Genomic DNA, 20,674 nt, shown 5'->3' on the forward strand with positions numbered 1-20,674 from the left:
CAGGTATCATCACTTAATTTTCCAGAATTTTGGGTCCATTTCTTTTTTTTTATTAGCTTTATATGACTCGCAATAGTGAAAACTATTCCCTAGATTCAAAAATAAATTATATAACTTTTGACGTCCTAGCATACTGAAACGATTCTGAAACGAAAAAAGTAGTATTTTTAGAGTTTATATCCACTAATAACTTTGGTCTATTGTTACTCATGTTTCACAGTAATATAGTGATAGTATTAATGCAAAATAACTATAAAACACACCACTTAACTGTGTTATAATAGTGCATTTTACTAGAGAAACCTCCGTAAATGACGTTAAGTTCGACGTGACTCCCGCTCGCGTCGATTGGCGCGCTTTTAAATCGTAGTAGAAGGGTATATGTATAGTTGTTCGGATATATACGACAACAATTCTTTGAAACCAATCTACATGTTCTCTTATACGATGAGTTTATCTACTAAACCACACATAAGCCAAAATTGAAATTAAAAAAAAAATACAATTTTGACAGGTCTTTATATACGTAGGGACCGAAATAGTATTCCGGAAGAATTTGGGTGTAAATTTAATTTTGAGTTAAACTTCAGATCATTCATTGCATTAAAATGCATTATGATGGTTTGATAATCTGTAACGATTAACGATAGCGATATAATAACGTAAAGTCTGGCTAATGAAAGTTGATACTGAAAAAGCGCGGCAAATTTAAAAAATATCAGCATGGCAGACCTAAAGTAAAAAGGAAAGTTGGAACAACTCACTTTGATACTTTGACTTAGTAAATTGAAACATTGACTTTTTAGGCTTATAGGTTTTGTGGACATAAGTTTCATCTAAGTAGATTATTGGCTTGCCTTCTGCACGTTTCCATGGTACGCAAAAAGCGATGTCTCCATGCAGCATATCATACCGCTCAATTAATAATGAACATTCTTTTTGTTTTTCTTAAATTCATAACCGTTGGCTAATAATCAAGCATAATACAGAGCATAATGCGACTCAGTGCCGCACAATGCCGCATAATGCTGAAGCTTAATTGGAACGTGAATTAGTTTTCAAATGCATCAGAAGAGTGCGCTAAGTCAGTGTTGAAAAAAAAATGTTCTGAATAGAGTTAGCAACCTCATTAATGTATAAATAATGTGGTTAACAATAATAATTGGTTGAAAACTTTTTACGCTTATTTTAATAATCAAATTATTTCATTAACATTTTTTTACTGAAATAAGAGAAAACCTTTAAAGAATATAAGGTTTTAACAAGCTAAATTAACAGTAAAATATATAGTTTCATGTAAGAAGTTTACATCATTTACGTTTTGAGTAATTTTTTTTTAATGATTTCTAAAAATATTATATACTTTTTCAAAACCATTGCAATGTTTGCAAAAGTATAATCCTGTAAAATAAATTTGTTTACAGATCCGAATTTTAAAATAAAATTGTATTCATATTTTAAATGTGGAATATAAAAAAAGTAACTATTTATACCTTCATCCATACTTATATTTATTTTTTAGCAGTTTGAAATAACTTTAATTATTTTCAAAATCTACGACGAAACGAAAGCCTTACAAATTTTTCAACAATAAATAATATTTACCAACGAAAATTTCGATAAATGCCAACTTAATGAAAAGCACTGGTCAATTTTCTGTCACTGTGTTTGTATTTATTGCGAGAAGCACGCGAGAGCATTAGTTTTGAGAGTGCTCAATTGTGCGAAGCGTTGCTGTAGTTGGAAAATTCAACGTTGAGCATTATGCCGCATAATGCGCTCTAGTGCTGTAATTGGAAAACGCACTAAAGTAACTAAAACTAATATGTTCTTATTTAAAATAAAAAAATATCAATACATTTTGACCGTACTAACTTTAGTGTTGTCATATAAAAAGTTTGCAAAAAAATCCAGTATCAACTTTCGTTAGCCAGACTCTAAGAAAATAGTGACCCATAAAACAAAAGTATTCCGTTTCTTTCTATCGAATTCGACGCTGTGATCTAAAGAGACTGATGCGTACTTTAAAACGTCGCAATAAATTTTTATGGATTAATATTTAATTCCAAATATTTATGAAATCGATAGTCAAATGTAACGCGCAAAACGCCAACATCTGTTCTACAAGGCCAAAAACTGTCTACAGACCATTGTTGTCGATGTATTTGCCTTCATAATATATACAGTATTAACAATATTATATATATAAATAGAAAATTTAAACAAATTTAAAAAGTTTGGTCACTGAGGCAGTGTACAGATACCGGCATACATCTTGAGCATTAAACAAGGGAGTGGGGGAAAGTTTGCGCATCGTGCACATACAGTGTCTAACTATTTTATTTAACTGTAGAATACTTTTTACGTAGATAACTTTAAAAAAATAAAAAGATCTTCCATTAGGTCATTAGCAGAGCTAATACTTGGTCTAGGTTCAGGGGAGATTGAGTTATCATGATGCTCATCGCCATCACTGTCTTTTTCATCATCGTCATCCTCGGACTCACTATCATCGTCAGCATAAATAACGAATTGGTCCGTAACTAAATCTACCACATGATCACTTTTCATGTATTCTCTTTCAATTTCTTTCACCTTTTGGCATAATTTTACTGAACGCCAGTGTCTTTAGGAGGCAAAGGAACATGGACGCAGCTCGGGACACAAACGTCAACTGATTTACTAATCACGCGATCGACACGTCACTCTCCCGCCGCCCTCACAGTGATACCTAAAAATCGCTTCTGCGTATGCAAGGACATTTGTTCAAGATGTTTGCCGGTATCTGTACTTTTAACGCTGGCAGAATTTCCTCGCTGTCAATACTTATTCGTTGATCGAGGAAAGCACCAGCTCTGGGATCACCGGTATTATTTACCAGGCGCCAACTAACACTTGAACGCCACGGCCTAAACATATTAGTGTTCAATTGTACCTAAAATTATCCTAGGCACTCTACTGAGGTGACTACTATATGAAACAAAATTCATTATAAATTGCATACGACAGTAACCTTAATAACAGTTATCGTTTATTTTATAAATAAACCAATAAGCATAGCGAGACACACTGACAAAATCTTTCACAAAGAATTATGCAACGTAGATTCAATAAAATTTAGAATGTTCTAGTGCCTCAATCACACCAAATGTGTAATCTGTTAAATATTTTGACTGGTTAGTAATTATAAGTATAGTAATTTACCAGATGTAACATATATGCCGGGGATGTAATATATATTTATTGTTCAAATTCGTATTATTTCTTAAAGATCCCAAATTATAGAACAGACGTCATGGGAAAAGAATTTATTTTGAAAAATATGACTACAGACAATACGTTTGCTCAGGTGCATTTGCGCCATATTTATCGTCGTATATATACTAGATGCATTTCCGGTAGAGAACATTATTAAAGCAAGTATCTTAATAATAACAGCAAAATGATGAAAGCATTGCTTTTTCTTTGTTTCATTGTTTTATTCTGCACCGCTGTAAGTATAAATTGACACGAAATAATTTTTCTCAATATTATTAATTTTGTCTAAAATAATTTTATAAAAGGTATATAACACAGCTTTCTGTTGCTTTCAGCTTGCATTACCACTTGGTAAGTTCATTTTTAAGATCTTATACTTACCCCTCAGTTTGAGGGATGTTTTTATTTTAAAATATTTATTTTGCACTAGACCGTGGTAAGTTTTTCCATAAACACACATCAACGAAAACTGCATAAAACTTCGGTCTGTAAATTCGAGAATTTTCTTCAACAATATGCTGACCTCGGCATTAGAATAAAATTTGTAGCCTTATAACAAGTAACTTTAATGAAAGTATCATAAGACAGCCAATTCGAATCTTCTCGTCCTTAAGAATTTACATTAGATAGAAGATATATATATACATATATATATCTTATTCGAGAAGCTAACCAGTTTTATGTAACATTTGACAAATTAAACAATTCGGCCCGATAATCCAAGTATGCTAGTAACTTTTAACGAGCTAACTTTATATTTAGCACTGATTGTTCTGTTTTTACAACCCTAAATAATTCTCCAGATAATCTTAAATGTCACAAAATTTTATATTACTTTTTCTCTTTTATATTTATTTCAAATTATTAAATGTAAGCTCGCCTAGAAGAATTATAGCATCGGTTAAGATCCAGACTTAGAAAGACTTTTTAAGAGATACTAAAATTATATCCCTGCCACGTACAATCTTGCCGATCCATTCTTTATCATTAATAAAAATAGGTAAAAAAACTTTTTAAGTTAAACGGTTTTATGTTAAACATACATTGCAATGTTTAAGATAAATGTACTAAAAACCAAAAAATAATAAAATAGATACAGTCGTGGGAATTATAAACATATGCATAGACTAGACTAAAATAAAACCGTGGGGCACGTCAATAAGAAAATAGTAAGTAATTTCCTAACCGTCTGCGGGCCAACTGCCTATTTTAACGACGAATTAAACGATTCTTCTATCGCACATTAAGTCGATAATTTGTAGACAATTGACGTGCCCTACGGTTTTATTTTAGTCTAGTCTATGCATATGTTTATAATTCCCACGACTGTATCTATTTTATTATTTTTTGGTTTTTAGTACATTTATCTTAAACATTGCAATGTATGTTTAACATAAAACCGTTTAACTTAAAAAGTTTTTTTACCTATTTTTATTTTCTAGTTTTTAGTTTTTATTTCGCGTTCTGTTTAATTCATTTAGTGCTTCGTTATTGCAACGTTCCTTGCTCGTTAGTTTATATAAATAAATCAATTCTATAATATAAATATAATATATATTTAATTAATAAAATAGATACAGTTTTTAATATATATATATATATATATATATATTTATATATTATATAATATTTATTTATTTTTATTTTATTTATTTAGTTTATTGTATTGTCACCAAAATCCAAAGTGTATACAAAATTTCAGATTAATCGGTTGACAGGAAGAGGGTGAAATTTGAATTACTAAATTTGACCCAAGAATAAATAAAACAAACGGGGTGAGCTAAATAAAACCATTTAAAAACAAGATAATATGCTTTTTTTTAAAGCAAGTTATTACTATCTGTATTTTTTAAAATTATCGATTTTACCAACCGGAAGCAGACAAGACAGCAAACAAAATTAATTATCCCGTCATGATTGCTGTGTTGATTTGTCTAAAGAAACCAATTAAACTGTGTTAAAATTTTCAACGACAGAAATACATACCTTCTTTCTCGATAATTTTCTTTGTATAGAATACAAATAAATTAATTTAATATTTTAATAGATCCAGCAGGGGACTTCGTCAAATCCGCTCTCGACCCTCCCAGTGTAGTAAAAGATGTTCCTGGTGAGTGCTTATATAAGGCGAAACTGTAAATCACGTAAAGCTGAATCCGTGTTTGTTACCATAGTAATGTCATGTCCATTCAAAAGTAATGGTAACCATGGTAACAAATACTGTGCTAGCAATGGCAATAGAATATAATCTAACGAATATGTATAAATAGCAAGGGCAGCCTTATAACATAAATAGCTAGGCTGATTTTGTTTTAGTTTTCGTACGGACATAATTCTATGTTTGCGACACCGATAATGGCAGTACATAATCATCATTAGACGCCGTCATAATATACGCTCCGTTTGCCAATTTTAGTTTTGGCATTATTGGTAATCGATTATTCAGAGTGGCTTTAGTAGAATAGGAGCTTTAAGAACGTAACATAATTTTAATTGTTAGGCTCGATAGCGCGAATAAGAGTCACACCCCCCATAGATGGCTAACTAACTTTGTTCTCTTCTTTTCGCCATGGCCCAAACCGAGGTCCGAGTCTCGCAGGAGACGTCTATGCGCTAGCCGCGGGAAAAGTCCGTTACGGCCGAGCTAAGCTCGCCAAAATAGCCCGAGCTGAGCTGTCAAGACCCGACAGGCCAACGGCGAGATACCATTCCAAAAAAAAATATTGCCTTTCAATGATAATTAGGATTAAGAATGAATAACTAATTGAGATTTAAGGTGAGCCCGTATACCGCTCAGGTCTCAGTAGAATGCAGTGCACTTGCCAAGTTTGCTCGCACTTAATTACGTCAAATTGAAATGAATTCTCGCTTTAGTGTAATCAAGATTTGAATGTATAGTCCTTCTGAACATACAATTCCCTAAATGCGTAAACAAGGCGATCTCAACGTTTCTATTCACTCACTTATTACGTAAACTGTAAACTAAATCTAACTCTAAGCTTTATAAGCGCCTTAATATGAATACATTATTAAATAATTATTCTTTTAGGTCTTGGATCCATCGACAAGTTGACAAAACCCCTAGGATCGGCTATATAAGGTAAACCTATTATTTAATCAGTGCGCTACCATCCTTTTTGGGCCTTATCATCAGATAACATAAGTTTCTTCAATAGCGAATAGCGATAGTGGCTCAAACTCAAACTCAAAATATCTTTATTCAAGTGGGTAACCAAGTACACTTTTAAATTGTCAAGTTAAATTAATTGTAAATTTACATTTACTACCAGTTCGCAAGTCAAGGGCGTAGAGCGGGCAAGAAGAACTGGCAAGAAACTTTCCGCCACTCTTTTTAATCGCCAAGTATTGTCATACAAATTGTTTGAACTGGAGCAAATCAATCCCAAGCATTAGGATCATTTAAGTATTCCTCAAATTTATAAAACGCTTTATTGATAAATTTCCGTTTAACGAGGGCTTTGAATTTATTTAGTGATAATACTCTAATTTCGCTTGGGAGTTTGTTGTAAAAACGAATACAATTTCCATATAAGGAGTGGTTTATCTTTTGGAGCCTGGTTGGTCGTACACTCAAATTAGTTCTATTTCGTATTATACTGGTGAAAGTCACCATTTGTTTTAAAATCGTTTATATTTTTTTGGACATACAACAAGGCTTCAAGAATATATTGACCAGATAGTGTCATCATATTTAATTCCTTAAACTTATTCCGTACCGACCCACCGTGATACTTACAACTCTGAGGTCGTAGGTCCAAGCCCCGGCTGGGCACCAATTAAAATTCTCTGTGGCGCACCCCGGCTTCGGACCATCATACCTTGTAAAATCTTACAGATACCATAGCTTTAGTAAAATAGTTTTAAATATCGATTCAATACATTCAGTGATTACCCCTAATTACCAATTTATTATAGATACCGTAAAATATAGTAAATGAATTATTATTAATCCATTTTTATTTTTTTACAGAGACGGAAAACATGCAACGTCCAACATTTATCCAGAAACGTGACATGCTTAATTAGAAATATATATCTTGAATTTGATTTTTGTTTTTTGTATAACCTACCTAAAAGTTTCGTATTCCACATAGTACAGTCTTTACTGATCACAATTCATTATTTCTTTACAAAACCTTTTGTTATCGATGACCCGTGACAAACACAGTCCTTATAAAAACAATTCTTCTTTCTAGACCCGTATATCAAGAATGAAGAACATATTCCTACGATCGTATAGGATTAATAATAACAATGAATCCTTCTATGTAGACGTAGAGACATCAAGTATGGTAACCTGCCAGAATAGGTGCTTCGAGTTTGATAAAACAAAAACACATTGAATTATGATTAGGATTTTAATTGTTTCATTACAAATTTATACGATTACGAAAGCTTGCGACGACCATGCTCTGGATATTTTTTTACCGCCCCCCATGGACACTCTCAATGCCAGAGAGCTCGAGTGCGTTGCCCGCCTGTGAAGAATTGCGAATTGGTACCCTTTTTTCCACCACTAAAAGCGAACCAATTAAACCAACCTAAGCACTATGGGGGGTGGGAGGGTCTTTGAGCTTCTTACTTGGTGATTACGTCAACAGTAATTAAAAAAAAAGTGAGAGCAAGATCGGCATATCAGTAGTTACGAATAACTAGGAATTGACCACAAACTAGTTTGGCGCATTTGAAAAAAACTGGGTACACAAAAAAGCTCGATATTTGGGTACTTCACGAGCTCACTGAAAGATACCTAATGAACCGTGTATTCATTTGTGATTCTTTATTACGACGGTTCGGTTCGAAACCGAACCATTTTTGAAGAAGCTGATAACTGGTGATGAAAAGTGGATAGCGTACGACAAGAACGTGCGAAAAAGGTCGTGGTCAAAGGCCGGTCAGGCTTCACAGACTATGGCGAAACCCGGGTTAACTCGCAATAAGGTGATGCTGTGTGTGTGGTGGGATTGGAAGGGCATCATTCGTTATGAGCTGTTACTATCAGGCAGGACCATCGATTCTGAACTCTACTGCGAACAACTGATGAAATTACAGCAAGAAGTTGAGAGAAAGCGTCCGGAATTAATCAACAGAAGGGGTGTGGTTTTTTATCATGATAACGCTAGACCTCACACATATTTAGCCACTCAGCAAAAATTAAGAGAGCTTGGCTGGGAGGTGTTAATGCATCCGCCGTATAGTCCTGACCTAGCACCTTCAGATTTCCACCTGTTTCGGGCTCTTCAGAATTCTTTAGGCGATGTCAGGTTAACTTCACGAGAGGACTGCCAAAACCAATTGTCGCGGTATTTTGATCAGAAGCCCCAAATTTTCTATAGAAATGGGATCATGTCCCTACCTACAAGATGGCACAAAGTTGTCCAACAAAAAGGTACCTACATACTTTAGTTAAATGTAAATAAACTATGTATATTAAAAAATGTTGTGAATTTTCTTAAAAAATGCGAAAACTTTTTCTCTAACCTATTATTTCCATTTTTACATATATTATCCACACATTGACTATGCTTAAAAACGAAATGCATTTCCGAGGATTCCTACAAAAAATTAATACGTTTATGTACTATTATTTTTGAGAGCTTTGCTTACTTTTGACAAGAGAAAGGAGGGAGGGGGGATAAATTGCAGTAAATGGATACGTAATACTTGAACGGCCCTTTAGTAATTAAATTGGATTCGTAAACGTTGCCGACCTATAGATATCCTAAGTAACCTGTTATCCTACCTATTGAGTGTTGCTTAACTCTCGTATCACTTGAATAAATAAAGTACAATAATACATTAACATGCAGACTCTTAAACAAACAGTGAAAACAATTTTAATTTTATTATTTGGACCATAAAATTGGATAAACGATATTAAAACCTATTATAAACGTTTTTATTTTTGTGTACTAGATAGATATTAGATATATACAAAAATAAAAACGTTTTCATCCCTATATGTGGACACGACTAGCGAAATCAAATAATAAAAAAACACAAATTATAAAAAATAAATCAATTGTATTAATAATTTAATTATATCAGTACTGGGTTTTAATTCTACTTTTATTAAATATATCATGTCAATATTAGAGCCATTGATGTATGGAATGACTGGCCGTTGCTCAGACAGTACACTTGAATTATTACACATTGTATCCCCTCTATAACGCGGTAGACCCGGATCACGTTATAGGAAATCGCGTTGTAGGTGTCTACTCGTAAAACAGTATTTTTGAACAATTCAAAAACTAACATGAATTTAATAAAGTTATTTCGTTTAATTTGATAACACAATTGAAACACTTCCAAAAATTATTATAAATTTAACTTGAGAAAATTCCGTGATATAGGGGGGAAATACCGCGTTATATGGGTGACGGAAATCGCTTATAGGAGGCATTACTGTTCTTACTTCTATATATGTATATATTATTACTAGCAGACTCGGCCAAGCGTTGCTGTGGCTCAGGATTTTGTTATATAACATAGTAGTAAAGATTCAAGGGAAACGAAACCACCATGCTTTTTGGGTAGTTATGGCATAAATTGTAGCTTATGTGAAACTTTGGTACTTCCAACACAGCGCCATCTGTTAGAATTGAGACTGACAAATAATAAACAAATAATTTGCAATAAAATATTGCAGGTATAAATTAAGATGTAAGCTATTCCTATCTTTTAAGTTAGATTAAACTGCAGACGGTGTGCAAATTTGATTGAAATCGGTTAAGTAGTTTAGGAGTCCATAGCGGATTAACAACGTAAAGTGTAATTTATATAAGATATAGATAACAGTAACCAATTTCGTAGAATTTATTGATTACAGTGAGTCTCAAAGAAGGTCGAGCGTTCAATTTCCGTGTACCAATTGTATATTTTTCTACGAGCACTTGTTCATACAGATAAAGCAAACATCGTGATAAACCGGCGACCTAAAAACAAGTATCAGGCTTAAAGGCTGTTTTTTTAGATAATAAATGATACTCCAGAGGGCTCGCAAATACGCTGCCGTCCTTTTAAAAATTGGTACGCTCTTGTCTTGAAGGACCTTAAGTCGAATTGGTTCGGAAATATTTCAGTGGGCAGCTGGTTCCACATAGTGGTGATGCGCAGCAAAACGCTCAGTTGCGGAACGACGGACATACGAACCCCCTATTTGGCTATAAAAGAAAAATTATCAAAGGAATAGATACAATCTAAGGATGAGTCATGGTAGTAACGCTACTCGATGATAATAAATCGGCTATTTTGAATGAAAGACAAAATATAGACAAATAATTTTATTTACAAATTACTATACATTATTGTATATCTTCACGGAAGGCAATTGTTTATTCTTAATTTAATACTTAGGGCCGAGTTCTATATACAAATTCACAATAAACATGTCAATCGTTCAATTAATAATAGGCTATTTTGACAAGATCTTAAAAACCATTGACAAATTAGGGACTATATACTCTGATTTTGAATTCCGTAGAACTCTGACAGCTATCATTATTTGACATGACAGAGATGGCAAACCTTTTTGGCCGGGCTCATTTTTCAATTTCAATACGAGTCATCTGAGTCTATACATACATTTTACTGTTAGTTAATGTATCCATTTAATTAAGTGCGGTGCTCCACATTTTTATCTCAAACAGTAAAAACGTACAAGTATAGATAACATTTTATTTTGAAGTTTTGAAGAATTTGATTTTTAATAATACCAAAGTATAACTTCTTGCGCGCGTACATAAGTACACGCACCCTTTTTTTTACATGTAAATAATTGTTTTAACACCACATTTGCTCATGGTGCATGCATCACCTTTTATCGTAATAACCAAGTAAGGATAGTTGGTACACAATTTAAGTGTTATATATTTTAATATAGTAGTTTTCATATTTTCAACTAAATTATTCTTGAAAAATACTACCGACCGTTATTGCGCCAAGGCAAAATATTTCGATGACGCAGTTGAACTCCGATTCAGTATTAAAATTCGACATACAAAGACATATTTACAAACATATTAAGTAATAATCCTGACCGTGACAAATAAAATCAATATTTTTATTTTTTGAAAACTTACTCCCTTTTATATATGTCAATTCGACAGTTTATAATCTCGCGAGATAAATTACAATCTAACGGTATTTACAATTTTACGTTAACATATACACTCAATAACATTTATTTTTCAAATGGCAAATATAATTCTTAGAAAATAATACTTTATCAAGTATATCTTGGAAAGGTATAGAATATATATTATAAGCTTATAGCAGCTGTACTTTGACAAAATAATTAACTTGAATTTGTATGAAAATCCTAGTATGTTAATAATTTGTCAAACATAATTGTTTGTATATAGAACTCGGACTTGAGCAATTATTTAAACCATACTTATTAAAGTTACACTCTTGATAACTTTGATGAAACCTTTCAAATTTAAAGCTTAGGTTTCCAAGAAAAGCAGTGCCGTTAACTAACGGCCGTCGTTTTTAACATAATGCAAAAAACAATCATTTTCGCTCGTCCAAGTCACGTTTCCACTCATTGTATTAATTAAATATGGGCACCACTACACGCGAAAAACGTTGAACTAATGTTTATCTCCGCTATGACGGCTGTCATACAAATGACAGCACCGCTATTTGACGTTACGGTGACACTCAACGTTCTCAAGGAAATCTACTCCTATGTTATTTATAGACAACGTATGGGTGACGTCACCCAACACTACATTACGGCCGTTAGTTAACGGCACCGCTTTTCTACGAAACCTAAGCTTAACCCATTAAAATGAGTGTCCAAGGTGCCTTTTATAGCTATAAAACCCCGTATCAGCTTAACAAGAGAAAAATTGGTACTTTTTAACGAAGATTCTTTACAGAACCTATACCTTAACACGATGAAGGGAATCCAATTTAAGCTGTTAAATCATCTTTTATATTCAAATAATAAATATTTTATAAATGTTCGTTAAAATTTGGCTTCAAAATGGTGGAATAATTCGATAATGATGGGAGACCTATCCACACTTTTGTGTCCGTTACATGTAAATCCGTCTCAAATGTCCGGCTGTTGTTATAGCGTTGCATTGCGGACATATTTTCTTCGCTTTCAAAGATTCCAACCAACACACCTGAAAAATAACGTAATACAATTCTTTAGACTCAGTATTAATAATTTTTGTTTTAACAATATTGTCTATAGAAAAATTAGTAAAAGTCTATAAAATAATATAGATATATATATAAATATATGGCTAATCTCTCTTCTATACTTATTTTCAAGAACGATTTGTACTTTTGTATTAAATAACTACTTTTCACCATTATAATACATTATATCGAAGTGTCGCAAATAAATATGATATAGGCTAAATTTATTTCGGCATTAATTTAGAAAATAAGTTACGACAACGCACTCATGAGCTATCCGGTATTGAGTGGCGGTGATATAACATGAGGTCTATAAAAATATATTCAAGTTCCTTTACAAAAAAAATTGTAATATGTGTTGGCCTAGTGGCTTCAGCGTGCGACCTGAGGTCTAGGTTCGATCCCCGGCTGTGCACCAATGGACTTTATTTCTATGTGCGCATTTAACATTTGCTCGAACGGTGAAGGAAAACATCGTGAGAAAACCGACATGTCTTAGACCCAAAAAGTCGACGGCGTGTGTCAGGCACTGGAGGCTGATCACCTACTTGCCTATTAGATTTAAAAATGATCATGAAACAGATTCAGAAATCTGAGGCCAAGACCTAAAGAGGTTATAGCACCAATGCTAAAAAAAAATACATTAAATACAATATGAAAATGTATACCTCACAGTAGACATGCCAGCACTGTATGGAGACTGCTGGCGACGTGTAAGGCCCCAGACAGATCAAGCACTTCGCCTGAAATAAAACGTATTTTTTTGAAGTTATACTACTTTAGGCGCGTTATGAAAAATTGATGAGAGTGAAATTTTACGATGCGCGCGCGTGACACAAAATTAACAGAATGAAGTGGCCCACGGAAGATGCTACGGCATTGGACATAATTTAAAAACAACATTCGAATAATAATACAATTTATGTTACACTTAATGTAAGAGAATAATAATAAATATTTATTTATTTAATTTTTCAAATGTAAACTGAACTTTATTGACTCCTTTTCCAGTCTTTGATTATTTAATTGTAATTAATTATTTGCATGCAATCAAAAACTATTTTTAATAATGCCAAATAAGTATAACTTCTAACGCGTGTACATAAGTACACACACGTTTTATTTTGTTTTTGGTGTAGATCTAATTTATTTAAAAAAAGAGTTTCGATCTATATACATGTGATTAACTCCGAAACGTACACGCTTACCTACTTAGCCAATATCTATAAACAAAAGGCACAGGTCTCCACATTTGCTGACCAACTGTGTGATTGTATATAAAAGTTAAGAATGTGTCTTTGGAGGCCGACTCCGGTCGCAATATCTGCTTGGGTTACAGGAATTTGTTACAAATGACTATTAAAAGCAGTCCCTTACATCCATAGTCAAACTCAAACTCAAACTCAAAATATCTTTATTCAAGTGGGTAACCAAGTACACTTTTGAATTGTCAAGTTAAATTAATTGTAAATTTACATTTACTACCAGTTCGCAAGTCAAGGGCGTAGAGCGGGTAAGAAGAACTGGCAAGAAACTTTCCGCCACTCTTTTTAATCGCCAAGTATTGTCATACAAATTGTTTGAACTGGAGCAATTCAATCCCAAGGATTAGGATCATTTAAGTAGTCCTCAAATTTATAAAAAGCTTTGTTGATTAATTTTCGTTTAACGAGGGCTTTGAATTTATTTAGTGATAGTCGCTATAGCTATAAAAATTTTGTACTTATGCTTTAAATTCATGCAACTTAAAACGTCGCTATAGCTAAATGGTCGCTACAACCAAGGTCCGTAATAAATGAAATCTACTGTATATAAATAATCAAGTGATATATTTTATCATATTTGTTCTTCATTAAAACAAAATAAATCTGAGAAATGTTTGTGAAGTAACTCACCTCTAGTCCTGAATTTTGTTTTTTCTCTAATTCTTTTATTTTCATTTTCAGCGCTTGTATGCGTGTCTGAAAATTGTTAAAATTATTTACACATTAATCTTTGGCAAACCAATTTTTAACTCTTGTTCATATTTATACAAATCTAAAACTATAGATTTACGATACTTAGAGGGAGGGAAAAATAAAATATGTTAGGAATTTAATGAATTTAATTGTCATTAAAATATTAAGTGTCGAAAATTAATACAAATAATAATTTTAATATTAACCTAACATATCGTTCTTTTGCCCTCTCTCGGGCCGATTCAATTTTCATATTTATTTAAATATCAATTATTGTTGTAGTAATTATCTAAAGTAATTTTAATAATTTTGTTTTTTTTAGCATTCACCGCTGGCCCTAACTTAAATTGTAAGCTGTTGTTTTATATTATTGTTTTAATTTATTTGTATTCTAGCAACATTACATTTACTAACAAAAAAGATATTTAACATGAAGTGATTTAAAACAATTTCTAATAAACCTTCTTAATATGATATTGACAATTCATAAAATACAAAGAGCCTGTGCAAAAAACACAGTAAGACAACACTTTTACATAATTATATTCATAATTTGAAATGTAATTTTTGTGAATAAATGAAATGAAGCATAACAAATAATTATTATATTGATTTCCATAACAGCCGGTTCTCTTTCCACTCTATAAATATTTGAACAAGATAAAATAGCAGGCTGGTAACAATGTTTGGTACCTGCACATAGGAGTATTTTTAAAGTTTTATCAAATATATACCTCAGCGCTGGCTTCTACCAGCCCATTCGTTTTCTTCTCAATTTGTAGTTCTATTCCGTTAGACTCACTCTCATTTTCACTCGACTTGGAAGTATCTGCCTGGAGTATATTAATTAAAAGTTATTTTCATAACATCTCTCTAATCAATTAAATTTCCTATAAACCCAATTTAAATTTAGCATGGGTCAAGTACAAATAGTTCCCATGAATTTGAATTTAGAATGGGTCAAGTACAAATAGTTTCCATGAATTTGAATTTATTATGGGTCCAGTACAAATAGTTCCCATAAATTTGAATTTAGAATGGGTCAAGTACAAATAGTTCCCATGAATTTGAATTTAGAATGGGTCAAGTACAAATAGTTCCCATGAATTTGAATTTAGAATGGGCCAAGTACAAATAGTTCCCATGAATTTGAATTTAGAATGGGTCAAGTACAAATAGTTCCCATGAATTTGAATTTAGAATGGGTCAAGTACAAATAGTTCCCATGAATTTGAATTTAGAATGGGCCAAGTACAAATAGTTCCCATGAATTTGAATTTAGAATGGGCCAAGTACAAATAGTTCCCATGAATTTGAATTTAGAATGGGCCAAGTACAAATAGTTCCCATGAATTTGAATTTAGAATGGGTCAAGTACAAATAGTTCCCATGAATTTGAATTTAGAATTATATAGGATTACAAATAAATTTAAATCAGGAATTCATAGAAAGTAATAGTAATAGTAGAAGTGCGTCTTACATCAGGCGCTATCCTTGAAGGTGAGTACTGAGGCGGTCCATACAACGCCGTGTCCTCGTCATCATCTACTACCTAAAATAAAGAAAGTAAATTTTTTTTTTTAATAATTGTTTAATCTTAATTTCATTGATTCTAATTCCATCCAGACATAGCCGTAATTCCCCTTAATTAATGAAAAGATTTATATTTAAGCTGTTTATTATTATTATTATTATTTACTTAACACACTGGCAGCTTTTAATAAGCTGATGAGCGTGTATTATGAGATTTGGAGAAACTTATCCAATCTATTTTTAGGTTCACAGATGGTGCACTAATCACACTTTCCGGAAGCCTATTCCTATTTATATATCCAATACAATATAAACAAAACGTGTTTGCACTTATGTACACGCCTTAGACGTTATACTTTTTTGGCGTAACAAAATAAAAATCTATTCATTAGTTTGTAGAAAAAACGATACTAACAATAAGAAAAAACTAAAATGTTGAATATAGCTAACTTCAGGGTGTCGGTTTTTTGTGACGGTGCGCCCGCGCAAGAATTTACTCTCATCATTTTTTCCCAAACGTGCCAAAAAAAGGATAACTTCAAAAATGCTTGACTAAACTAATATGCTAAATTGTATTGACATATACTAACCAGCGCGTGATCGGTTGACGCTCGCCGTACACTAGTACCAGGCCGTGAGTCCGCGTCCTGCAGAGCAGTGGCCCTCACTCGCCACTCTCCGCACCACTGGTATTCAGCACCAAAACCCGAGGGCTCATCATTCTGAAATAAACCAAAAATACAAATCGAACTTTAAAATTTACGCGTCTTAGTAATTTATAGTAAAAATAATAATTTATAAATGTTTTACATTTTCTTTTTTTTTTTAAATTTAAAAACAGTGTTTCATTTGAGTTTCAATGTGTACAATTCCGTCTTCACCATAAGGGCACACAGGGCCCCCATATTCGGGGGCCCCGACGGATCGACAATTTCGACAGAATATATCATACTGTATTTAACCACCTTAGTAAAAAAAATTTTATTATAATTAGCTAAAATTAGCTTAAATTTTTTTACTTTCCAAAAAGGCCCCAAATTCTTGTGTGCCCCAGCCTAGTTTTAGATGGCCCTGAATGTGTATTGCCTTTTTGGCTTATTTGTATTTAGTAGCTACATGTATGTGAACACATCCTATTTGAATTATAAATTCTTGAATTCTGTTTCAGTATTCTTCTATCCTTTTACACACATATATGTGATTGTTAGATAAATTTCACCACATTAAAAAGGCGTTGGAGTTGGGACTTAATGCATAATTCTTAGGACATAAAAATAGCATAGCCGTGCCAGAGGCTTGCAACCCAAATAAAAAATTATTATCGATATGGGTCTGATACAGAAGGCTTATCACATATTTGTCTATAAAAGAAAAATGACAGAGACACACATGGAATTTGAAGTGAGACCCATTTAGGGTTTTAGTGCCACTGGATTATACCATAATAATTTAGTCTTACTTCAACGTCAATGCTGCCTTCTTCAGAGCTTGTATCAGGCACTGGTTCATCCAGCTCTGCTCCACTTCTCTTCAGACATCTTAATGTATGTCGGTGAAGACGGGACACTGGGCGAGTTGCATTGCACACTGGACATTCACCTTGTCCGGTGCGTGGCGGAGATCGACGCCGTGATCGCAGCCGATTGAGACGGTTGCTATGTATACGCTGAGAATTTAATTCTAGTTTAAACTATGTTCTGGTGGCTTCGCTGTTTAATGCTATAATCATAAATATAACAAATATTCCTACGAATTGGTAGTCTAAAAGGAAAATCTTATTTCAGTATTATATTTAGGGATTTTATTTACATATTAAAACGGGAAATATGTACTATAGGGAAGACAACTAAAATGCTTTTGATAAATAAACAGATCAATTATTTTATAAATTTTTCTATTAAAGAAATCTAAATTAGTAAATCTACATTATGGCTAGGCACTACGGTTTTTCGTTAACACAATGAAATAACATAATTTAAATTTTTATAATTTCAACGAGGAGAAATTTAGTTTTACTGCATACTTTTTAGGAAGATCACTCTCCAAAATTGTTTTAAGGTTTCATCAAATTAAAAAGCGTAGTAGCTTTAACAGAATCAGTAATTAATCGCTAATTTGTTTTAATCTGTGTTTTATGTAACAAAAATACAGCAACAATTATGAATCCTTACTTGGTAAACATCACTTCCTGGACAGCCCGAAACATCCATCTCAACATCTTCATTACTTTCTTCTTCGTAAAATGTGCTGGATCCCGCAACCGGCATATTAGAGCTATTTGTGCTTAATTTCCTCTTCGATCCACTAGTAATTTTTTGCAGTTTTTCAACTTCTAATGCTAAATGCGACTCTAATTCTCCCTGTCTTATCGTACAGCTACATACTGGGCAATTAGGCAACTCGGAAACCTTTTTCCTATTTCTGACACAATTTAAAACATTATTTACATCATAAATGGAGTTAAAACTACTTGAATTTGAACAACCCTCCATATTAAAAGCTATAAGTGGTAACATTTCAGTCGCTGTTTAATCTAAAAACATCACGGCTTTCTCATAATAAAACAGGTGTTTAAGGTTTCAATTGAGCTTTTAGAACTTCGATTCGGTTAATAGAACTTATCATGTAATAATTACTCAGTTTATTTACGTAAAAAAAGCAATAATCGTAAGTACTCAGCAAAACAATAACAAATAAATCGTTGAGTTTTTTGGAGTTTGGACGTTGACTTGAAAACTTTTATTGTTTTGACATTGACGTTTCGTTAAGTTGTGTCACTTAAATTATACAGGTAATAAATATATCAAAATATTTCACAAGCGGTTGAACAGATTAGGAAGAGAATACCTTCACCGTGTGCGTTTTCCAATTACAGAGCATTATGCGACTCAGTGCCGCACAATGCCGCATAATGCTGAAGCTTAATTGGAACGTGAATTAGTTTTCAAATGCATCAGCAGAGTGCGCTAAGTCAGTGTTGAAAAAAAATGTTCTGAATAGAGTTAGCAACCTCATTAATGTATAAATAATGTGGTTAACAATAATAATTGGTTGAAAACTTTTTACGCTTATTTTAATAATCAAATTATTTCATTAACATTTTTTTTACTGAAATAAGAGAAAACCTTTAAAGAATAAGGGTTTAACAAGCTAAATTAACAGTAAAGTATATAGTTTCATGTAAGAAGTTTACATCGTTTACGTTTTGAGCAATTTTTTTAAATGATTTCTAAAAAAATTATATACTTTTCAAAACCATTGCCATATTTACAAGAGTATAATCCTGTAAAATAAATTTGTTTACAGATCCGAATTTTAAAATAAAATTGTAATCATATTTTAAATGTGAAATATAAAAAAAGTAACTATTTATACCTTCATCCATACTTATATTTATTTTTTTTAGCAGTTTGAAATAACTTATTACATTATTTTCAAAATTTACGACGAAACAAATTTTTTAACAATAAATAAATTTACTAACGAAAATTTCGATAAATGCCAACTTAAAGAAAAACACTGGTCAATTTTCTGTCACTGTGTTGGTATTTATTACGAGAAGCACGCGAGAGCATTCGTTTTGGGAGTGCTCAATTGTGCGAAGCGTTGCTGTAGTTGGAACATTCAACGTAGAGCTTTATGCCGCAAAATGGGTTCTAGAGCTGTAATTGGAAAATGCACTGTAATTTCGGATTTATCGTAATTTTATTTTATTACGGTGACATTGATGACTAAATAATAAGCTAAGCTTGCCTATATCCTAATATAGCTCAATAATATTATCTGTAATACTTAATATGTCCGCCCGGTATTTTTTTTTTAAATATAGAACTAGATGAGCTTCTAAAATAACAATAATAACTAAAGAGAGTAGGCATTTACGTGAAATACTTAAGTGCGAGCGAAACAGAGTATCAGTTTTTCTGTCTCTGTTTGTGTATCGGGTTTTATTTTTTTGGGTTTTATTTATCACCAAGGGCTCGGTGGTAAACAAGTTCTCATCGCTTATATATAAATCTGTGAAACCTAGGATAAAGTTAAACCCATATTTTAAGACTTTATCCTTATAAGAGGTGTATTTAAAGTGTCAGTCATGGAGAATTGTTGCATAATTGGCTGTAAAAGCTTTAGTGAACGTAGAAAACCATAACCTTTCATCGTAAGTAGCATATTTTGTCACGACTCAGTAACTTTGTTCAAGAATTATTCATTCGAATGTGTATTTTGCAATATATTATATAATATATATTATTAAGAATAAGCAATGTTATTTATTTTTGCTTTATTACCTTATTCACAAACATAGACATAACAAAAATACAAAAAAAACATGTTACAAAAGTTATAAGGCAGAATTTCTTTCAGGCAACCCTAATTTGGAACAATGACATAGAAACACCTACAGAGGGTAGAGTACAAGAATAATTGCAAAAATTATTAACAAAAAAATAAAAATAAAAACTCAAAATAACCCGTTACTATAACTAAAATAAAGTAAAGTCTAAAGAAAAAATAACAATAATAACAAAAATTTAAAATACAATCAAAAGGTTAACAGAGTCACAATAATTAATATATAAAAGCAGAGGCAGCTAATTACGAGGCAGAAAGAAAATGATCACAAAGAAGCTTTTTGAATAATTTAAGGACTGAGCTCGTCTAATATCAATTGGAAGGGAATTCCATAGCAAAAAACTTTGCACAGTAAAGGAGGAGATATAGAATTCTGAGTTATGAATATGAGT

General features: G+C 32.4%; 1 protein-coding gene and 1 long non-coding RNA gene across 2 annotated transcripts; one reads left to right on the forward strand and one right to left on the reverse strand.

Annotated features, from left to right (window-relative positions):
* The first annotated feature begins 3,356 nt into the window (after positions 1–3,356).
* LOC125061441 lies at positions 3,357–7,326 on the forward strand. Its single transcript, XR_007119041.1, has 5 exons — positions 3,357–3,493; positions 3,594–3,609; positions 5,306–5,368; positions 6,308–6,358; positions 7,250–7,326. It is a non-coding gene; the product is annotated as an uncharacterized LOC125061441 (long non-coding RNA).
* A 4,599-nt stretch (positions 7,327–11,925) lies between these two features.
* LOC125061430 (E3 ubiquitin-protein ligase RNF220) lies at positions 11,926–18,672 on the reverse strand. Its single transcript, XM_047666891.1, has 8 exons — positions 18,101–18,672; positions 17,389–17,595; positions 16,520–16,651; positions 15,877–15,948; positions 15,131–15,229; positions 14,334–14,399; positions 13,107–13,181; positions 11,926–12,419 (listed from the first exon to the last, which is right to left on the reverse strand). Exons 1-8 carry the CDS (start codon positions 18,443–18,445, stop codon positions 12,327–12,329), a joined length of 1,089 nt encoding a protein of 362 aa, XP_047522847.1. The 5' UTR covers positions 18,446–18,672; the 3' UTR covers positions 11,926–12,326.
* Positions 18,673–20,674: the final 2,002 nt, after the last annotated feature.

Source organism: Pieris napi, chromosome 23, assembly GCF_905475465.1.
Source record: "Pieris napi chromosome 23, ilPieNapi1.2, whole genome shotgun sequence".
NCBI lineage: Eukaryota > Metazoa > Arthropoda > Insecta > Lepidoptera > Pieridae > Pieris > Pieris napi.